The 8,671-nt window shown below is 35.3% G+C and overlaps 1 protein-coding gene across 1 annotated transcript; it reads right to left on the bottom strand.

Annotated features, from left to right (window-relative positions):
* Positions 1-223: 223 nt before the first annotated feature.
* LOC134851427 (uncharacterized) lies at positions 224-8,441 on the bottom strand. Its single transcript, XM_063867504.1, has 4 exons — positions 8,349-8,441; positions 6,684-6,808; positions 788-949; positions 224-262 (listed from the first exon to the last, which is right to left on the bottom strand). The coding sequence occupies exons 2-4, from the start codon at positions 6,789-6,791 to the stop codon at positions 224-226; spliced, it is 309 nt and encodes a 102-aa protein (XP_063723574.1). The 5' UTR covers positions 6,792-6,808; positions 8,349-8,441.
* Between the last annotated feature and the right edge of the window lie 230 nt (positions 8,442-8,671).

An 8,671-nucleotide genomic window follows, 5' to 3' on the forward strand; every position in this document is an offset into this window, starting at 1 on the left:
CAAAATAAGCAAACTAGAAACAGAAAAAGCATAGTATTTTCAGTTTAGAGAAAAAAACAATTCCAGGCAGGACCCGCTGAACTTAAGTATGGGTTTTACTTTTTGCCATATGCACTGAATTCGAAACTTTCTTTGATTCGAAATCGAACGGATTGTCAAAATTGATGATATAGCTTTATAGGCCCGATTAAGAAACAACCATATAGCAACGCATTATAGTGTTCTATCGGTAAAGTTCTGGTACGAAATCATTCAAGGTCACCTGAACATTACAAGGTAAACAAAAATGTACAAAATCTATTAACAATGAATAAAAATCAGGGATATGCGAATTCTGTGAAAAAAAAGCACGGGAAAATCTAGTAACCGGGTTGCAACCCCCTTGTTTTTTGTAAGAGTAAACACTTTTAATTATGCAATATCAAAGTGTTTGGTACCTTCTGTTTTAATGCTGAATTTCTATAATTTGATTTTTAAACACCATGCTAAACGGAATGATTTATTATCAAACACGGTTATGGCTTGTGAAAAGATTGTTGCCATTATATTGTATAATTTTATCATTTATTTTTTTCATTTAGAATTTTCATTCAATCATAATGATAACTGCAGAAAATACCATTAAGTTATTTTTTTTACTGGGCTAAAAAAACTCAGAAAAGCCATAAAAAGTGTGTGTTGAGAAAAAGAACTGAATATAAAAAATTTGTTTTGTTTTCTAGCTGTAACACATCCAGGGCTTTGCCATACAAATGACGTTGAGCTTGAACCAGTAAAAAGTTAGGACTTGTTTTATATCTCCGCTTGAGAACTTATGCATTTCTTTGCTCTCCTGCAGCACCAGAAGGTAGTCTAAGGATCTTCTGAAGTTGCCCTCAATTCGTAGAGCGCCTTGCCCAAACCCCACTTGGCTGATGACATTCAGGCAAGAAGTCTCGTTGAAATCCGCCTACAGAATAGAGAGAGTTTCAAAAAAGGAGCAGAACTGGAGAACTAGTGATTTCGAAAAGTTCGAAAAGTTTTCTTAAGCGCCACTACCTTATCTCGCTGCTTATCCAAGAAGTTAAGTTCGAAAAGTTTTCTTAAGCGCCATCACCTTATCTCGCTGCTTATCCAAAAAGATAAGTTTGGAAAGTTTTCTTGAGCGCCACTCTGATATCTCACTGCTTATCCAAGAAAATAACTTTGAAAAGTTTTCCTAACCGCCACTCTCTTATCTCGCTGCTTGTCCAAGAAGATACGTTCCGAAAGTTTTGTAAAGTGCCACTCCCTTATCTCGTAGCTTATTTTAGAAAATCAGTTCGAAAAGTTTCCTTAACGCCACACCCTTATCTTGCTGCTTGTCTATGAAGATTAATTCGGGAAAATTTCTGAAGCGTCACTATCTTATCTCGGTGCTTATCCATGAAAATAAATTCTACAAGTTTCATTAGGCACCAGTCCGTTAACTCGCTGCTTATCCCAGAAAAAGAGTTCGAAAGCTTTTTAAACCATCACTCTCTCAACTTGTTGCTTAGCCAAGAAGATAAATTTAAAACAAAATCCTAAGTGTCACTGGCTATTCTCGCTGCTTATCGAAGGTGATTACTTCGAAATTTTTTCTTATGCTTCACTCCCTTATAGCGTGTGTTTTTCAAGAATATAAATTCGGAAAACTTTCTTAAGAGCCACTCCCTCGTCTCACTGTTTGTCCAAGAAAATAAGTTCGAAAAGTTTCATTAAGTGCCATTCCCTTCCTTATCTCGCAGCTTATCTAAGAAATCATTTCAAAAACTTTCCCTACCACCCTTCCCTTATCTCGCTGTTTAACCATGAAGATAAGTTCGGAAAAATCTCTAAAGCGCCGCTCCCTTATCTCGCAGCTTATTCAAGAAAAAGAGTTCGAAAAAATTCCTTAACCGCCACTCCCTTATCTCGCTGCTTATCCATGAAGATAAATTCGGAAAAAAATTTAAGCAAACCTCTTATCTCGTTGCTTGTCCACGAAAATAAGTTCTACAAACTTTCTCAAGCACCACTCCCTTAACTTGATGCTTATCCAAGAAAATGAGTTCAAAAGCTTTTCTTAAACAACACTCCCTTATCTCGTTGCTTATCCAAGAAAAAGAGTTCGAAAAAATTCCTTAACCGCCACTCCCTTATCTCGCTGCTTATCCATGAAGATAAATTCGGAAAAAAATTTAAGCAAACCTCTTATCTCGTTGCTTGTCCACGAAAATAAGTTCTACAAACTTTCTCAAGCACCACTCCCTTAACTTGATGCTTATCCAAGAAAATGAGTTCAAAAGCTTTTCTTAAACAACACTCCCTTATCTCGTTGCTTATCCAAGAAAATAAGTTCGGAAAAAATTCTAAAGTGCCACTCCCTTATCTTGCTGCTTATTCTAGAAAATGAGTTCGAAACGTTTTCTTAACCACGACCCTCTTATCTCGCTGCTTGTCCTTGAAGATAAGATCTGAAAATTTTCTAAAGCGCCGCTCCCTTATCTTCTGGCTTATCCAAGAATCTAAGTCCGGAAAGTTTTCCTAACCGCCATTCCAATATCCCGCTGCTTATCCAAGAAGATAAGTTCGAAAATTTTGACTGAGCGCCACTCCCTTATCTTGCTGCTTATCCATGAAAATAAGTTCAAAAAGTTTTGTTAACCACCTTTCCTTTATCTCACTGCTTGTCTAAGAAGATTAGTTCGAAATTTTTTAAAGCTCATTCCCTTAACTTGATGCTTATAGTAGAAAATGAGTTCAAAAGCTTTTCTTAACCACCACTCCCTTATCTTGTTGCTTATCCGAGAAGGTAAGTTCGGAAAATTTTCTAAAGCGCCGCTCCCGCTCCCTTATCTTGCAGCTTATCCAAGAATCTAAGTTCGGAAAGTTTTCCTAACCGCCATTCCATTATCTCGCTGTTTATCCAAGAAGATAAGTTCGAAAAGTTTGACTGGGCGCCACTCTCTTATCTTGCTGCTTATCCGTGAAAATAAGTTCAAAAAGTTTTTTAAACCGCCTTTTCATTTATCTCACTGCTTGTCTAAGAAGATTAGTTCGAAAAATTTTAATAAGCGCATTCCCTTATCTCGCAGCATATCCAAGAAATCTTTTCAAAATTTTTCCCTATCGCCACCCCTTATCTCGCTGTTTATCCATGAAAATAAATTCGGAAAAATTTTTACAGCGCTGCTCCCTGATCTGGCAGCTTATCCAAGAAAATCAATTCGAAAAGTTTCCTTAACCGCCACTCCCTTATCTCGCTGCTTATCCAAAGTTTTCTGAAGAGCCACTTTCTTATCTCGCTGTTTATCCAAGAAGATAAGTTCGGAAAGTTTGATTGAGTGCCAGTCTTTTTTTTCGCTGCTTATCTCGGAAGAAAAATTCGAAAAAAAATCTTAAGCGACTTTCCTCTATCTCGCTGCTCATTCAAGAATATTAGTTCGAAAAGTTTTCTAAGCCGCCACTACTTTATTTCGCTGATTATCCAAGAAGATCAATCGAAATAAAGTTTCTTAAATGCCACTGCCTCATGTTGCTGCTTATCCAAGTTGATATTTTCGAAAATAATATTCTCTAGCTCCACTCCCCTACCGCGCTTAATTTTCTTGAGCGTCACTCCTCTGATTGAAAAGTTTGATTGAGTGCCAGTCTTTATTTCGCTCCTTATCTAGGAAGACAAGTTCAAAAAAATCTTAAGCGTCTTTCCTCTATCTCGCTGCTCATTCAAGATTATTAGTTCGAAAAGTTTTCTTAACTGCCACTCCCTTATTTCCTTATTTTGTTGTTTATCCAAGAATACTGAGTTCGAAAGATTTTATTAAGCGCAACTCTTTTTATCTCGCTGTTTATCCAAAAAAATAAGTTCGGAAAATTTTCTGCAGCGCCACTCCCTTATCTTGCGGCTTATTTTAGAAAATGAGTTCGAAATGTTTCTTAACCACCACACTCTTATCTCGCTGCTTGTCCTAGAAGATAAGTTTTGAAAGTTTTCTAAAGCGGCATCCCTTATCTTGCTGCTTATCCAAGAATATAAGATACGGAAAGTTTTCTTAATCGCCATTCCCTTATTCCGCTGCTTATCTAAGAAAATAAGTTCGAAAAGTTTGATTGAGCTCCAGTCCTTTATCTCGCTGCTTGTCTAGGAAGATAGGTTCGGAAAGTTTTCGATAAGCCACTCCCTTATCTCGTTGCTTATCCAAGAATTAGTTCAAAAAATTTCCTTAACCGCCATTCCTTATCTCGCTGCTTATCCAAGAAAGTGAGTTCGGAAAATTTCCTCAACCGCCACTCATTTATTTCGCTGCTTATCCAAGAAAATAAATTCGAAAAGTTTGACTGAGCTCCAGTCCCTTATCTCGCTGCTTGTCTAGGAAGATAAGTTCGGAAAGTTTTCGATAAAACCACTCCCTCATCTCGTTGCTTTTCCAAGAAAATAGTTCGAAAAGTTTCCTTAACCGCCATTCCTTATCTCGCTGCTTGTCCAAGAAAGTGAGTTCAAAATATTTTCTCAACCGCCTTTCATTTATCTCGTTGCTTATCCATGAAAATAAGTTCGAAGAATTTTTCTAACCGCCACTCCTTTATCTCGCTGATTATCCAAGAATATAAGTTCTAAAAGTTTTCTTAACCGCCACTCCTTTATCTTGCTGCTTATAGAAGAAGAAAATTTGACAAGTTTTCTTAAGCACCACTCTGTTAACTCGCTGCTTATCCAAGAAAATGAAATCGAAAGCTTTTCTTAACCACCACGCCTTTACCTCGTTGCATATCCAAGAAGATCAATTCAAAATAAAATTTCTTAAAAGCCACTACCTTATCTTGCTGCTTATCCAAGGTGATAATTTCGAAAAAATATTTTTTAGCTCCACTCCCTTACCGCGCGTACTTTTCAAGAAGTTAAAATCGGAAATTTTTCGTGAGCGCCACTCCTCTGATTGAAAAGTTTGATTGAGTGCCAGTCTTTAATTCGCTGCTTATCTAGGAAAACAAGTTCGAAAAAATCTTAAGCGTATTTCCTCTATCTCGCTGCTCATTCAAGAATATTAGGTCAAAAAGTTTTCTTAACCGCCACTCCTCTATCTCACTGCTTGTCGAACAAGATAAGTTCGAAAAGTTTGATTGAGTGCCAGTCTTATATTTCGCTGCTTATCTAGGAAGACAAGTTCGAAAAAATCTTAAGCGTATTTCCTCTATCTCGCTGCTCATACAAGAATATTGAGTACGAAAGATTTTATTAAGCGCAACTCCTTTATCTCGCTTTTTATCCAAGAAGATAAGTTCGGAAAGGTTTCTTAAGCACCACAACCTTATCTCACTGCTTATCCAAGAAGATAAGTTCGGGAAGTTTTCCTAAGTGCCACTCCCATATCTCGCTGCTTATCCAAGAAGATAAGTTTGGAAAGTTTTTTATTAGCGCCACTACCTTATCTCGCTGCTTATCCAAGAAGATAAGATCGCAAAGTTTTCTTAAGTGCCACTTGAATATCTCAATGATTATCCAAGAATGAAAAGTATGGAAAGGTATTAAGTATGAAAAATTGTCTCAACCGCCACTCCCTTATATCGCTGCTTATCTAAGAAGATAAGTTCGGAAAGTTCTCTTAAGCACCTCTACTTTATCTCATTGCTTATCCAGGAAAATAATTTTGAAAAGTTTTCTTAACCGCCACCACTCTCTTATCTCGCTGCTTATCCAAGGAGAATGTTTTTTTGCCATAAGTTTTATCTCAAAAATGTTATAAAAATAGCAGAAGCAACTTTTTGTTTTTTACAATGTATGATTAGCAATGCTTAGACACTATCACGTTTTATGACAAGCTGTTTTTCTTTCCATAACTGAAAAGCAAAACCTTTTTGTTATAAGGTTTTGTGTTTCATTCAAAATACAATAACCAAGGTTTTTCTGTCATAAGAAAACCCAGTGTGTAACTGGAAGTTACCATGCAGATAAACTGCATTTGGTGTTTTTGTCATGAAAATTAATGTTAACATTTTTACACAGAATTGTATGCATCGGAAAAAGCATATTCGAGCACAGAAGCAAGTTTGCAACTAAAAAAAAACTTAAAAATTTTCCCCTCTTATTTGTTTTTTATGGAAAATTGCATATCAGGCAATTTTTATATATGAAATTGCAGGACAAGTTTTTTCGTTAAAAGACTTTTTTGATGCCAAAGTTGCTTTCATGTAATCAAAGCTGCCACCAATTGGTGGTGTTTGAGTTTTAATCCAATTTGAGATAACTTTCGAAAAAAAAACAATCGGTTGAATAAAAGCTTGTCATGCAACTTTATTCTATGAAAATTGTATGTCAGGCGTTTTTCCATAGACTCCATAAATGTATGATAGGCTTTTTTCTTGTATGAAAGTGAATTCGGGATATTATGCGAAAAAAAAGAACTGAAACGCAAACCATGAACTCCCAGCAAGGATTTTACTATACATACAGATGTAGAAAACTTTTAGTTTAAAAAAAACGAAAAATTGACCTTTTTATTCCAACACTGCTTTTTTTGACCGATTATCAAATTAAAATTATAAAAACAAGGTTTCTCTCTCTCTCTCTCTCTCTCTCTGAATAGGCTCTTAAGTTCCCCCCTGGAAATATAAAGATTATAAAACCCATGCCATTTTTTTCGGGCCTTAGGGGGCCGATAATTTTCATATAGACAAAAATTTGCAAAATTTTGCAATATTACCTTGATCCAGTTGAGCTGTTTGCCTTTTTCTGTCATATCCGTCAATTTCTTTATGTAGTTCTCTGGAGACAGACCCTTTTTCATGCCCTGTCGCCAATACATACGCATTTGGTATTTGCAGCAATCTAAACCAAAGTCATGGCAATTAAAAGATTGAAAATAAAATTAACTGAATGTACATAAATTCCGCCAGTTATTGTTCCCACTTTCGATACGAAAGTAACGGAATATTTGTGCTGGGGTGGGTTTTTTTTCTGCAAACAAATTTCGTCTTTTTAACTAGCCATTTTTGACGGATTTTTTTTTATATCATTCAAAAGCTATTTTTGTCCTAAGCTTGAACTTGAAAATATATTTCACATGTGAACATTTTTTGCAAAGTTATGGGGGCTTAAAAAAGATTGCTATTTTAGCCAATTTGGGACAGTTAACGCGCGATATATTTCGCGCTAATAACGCATAAGGGGAGATTTAACCCGTCCTAGAGATCGTTCCAAATTGGTTGAAAGAAGCTTATTTGCCATAATTGATTTGTTATAAGGAGCAAAATATATGCTTTTGTACTGTATATGGCGTGTGGGGGGATGATTTTCCTAAAAAATTTCATCTTTTAGAAAAAAAAATTCATTTTATTTTTATTTAGTTCAATTTTTTTTGTTATTACTGCTCCATAAACCTTAAAAGGCATTAAATTGATTTCTAGCTACTAATTAAAAAACTCATAGTTTGATTACCTGCTTGTTGCTTAAATTTACTTTGAATTGTTTTTCCAAATATTGTGCTTCAATGTTGTATCATATGACAGAAAAATAAACAAGAATGCTCGTATCAGGGCGAAACCCTGAATGTTCCGACTGCCTTGAAGGTTTTTGGAGCAGTAAAAACATAAACAACGTAAAAAAAAACTGAAATAATATAAAACTTTTAAAAATTCTATGAAAATCATCCCCCCACACGCCATATGAAGTACAAAACAATAGATTTTGCTGCTTGTGACAAATCAATAATGGCGAATAAGCTTCCTAAAACCAATTTGGGACAATTTCTAAACTGATTACGTCTCCGCTTACGCGTTAATAGCCCAAGTTATATTGCGCGTTAATTGTCCAAAAATGGCCAAAAAGCAATCTTTTTTAAGCCCCATAACTTTGCAAAAAATGTTCACATGCAAAATATCTTTTCAAATTCAAGCTCAGAACACCAATAGCTACTGAATGATATAAAAATTTCCAACAAAAATCGCGAGTTCAAAAGTCAACATTTCTCTGAAGAAAAGAAAAATTCAACCCGAGCAAAAATAATCCGTTACTTTTGTACTTACAAAAAGCCAAATCTTCCGAATACCTCTTAAAGTCCAAATCATAAGGTAACTTGCTAAATATTCCAACTTCCGAAGCAAGCTTCTATAACAAAAAACATTTTGCGCTGTTTTAAACAGGGACTGAACTTATATTTTTGACATATTTTTCAGGTGAAAAAATTAGTTCTTAAAAAGCAAGCTAGTGTGCTTTCTTACTGATTTTTCTTAAGTGCAAAGCCTTAAATTTTTCTTCACCAACATATGAATAATCAGTTGAGCTGAAACACTATTGCGCTGTGGGCAACATTTTTCTATTGGTTCAGTATTGGCCAAATCTTAAGGAATAAAACTCAAAGAATTCTCACCGAATATGTTATCGAAAGTGAAAAAGCTGTAGGCCTTGTAGATGGGGTATATCAACTGTCCGAATTTCCATAAATCTCTTTTTCTCGATATCCTTTCGCTGTAACTATGATTTGATTGAAAGCCAAGAAGGCAGTAGTAAATACTGAAGCAAAAAAATCTTGCGATAAAATCAAAGCATGATTTTCTACTAATTTCCATTCTCAAATTTATTCAAATTCACTTTCTTTTTTATTTTGAATTTTCACAGTTTGAATGATGAAATTATCAATTCAAGGATCAATTGAACAAATCTTGAGCTTTGGATTATCATGAAGGCAAACTC

This window comes from Symsagittifera roscoffensis, chromosome 7, assembly GCF_963678635.1.
Source record: "Symsagittifera roscoffensis chromosome 7, txSymRosc1.1, whole genome shotgun sequence".
NCBI lineage: Eukaryota > Metazoa > Xenacoelomorpha > Acoela > Convolutidae > Symsagittifera > Symsagittifera roscoffensis.

Bases quoted from the DNA above. Each gene is read 5' to 3' on its own strand.
- LOC134851427 (XM_063867504.1), bottom strand. From the start codon at position 6,791: ATGCGTATGTATTGGCGACAGGGCATGAAAAAGGGTCTGTCTCCAGAG. The intron at 950-6,683 runs GTAATATTGCAA...TCTATTCTGTAG, and splicing joins AACAGCTCAACTGGATCAAG to GCGGATTTCAACGAGACTTC. The intron at 263-787 runs GTCCTAACTTTT...TGTAATGTTCAG, and splicing joins CAAGCGGAGATATAAAACAA to GTGACCTTGAATGATTTCGT.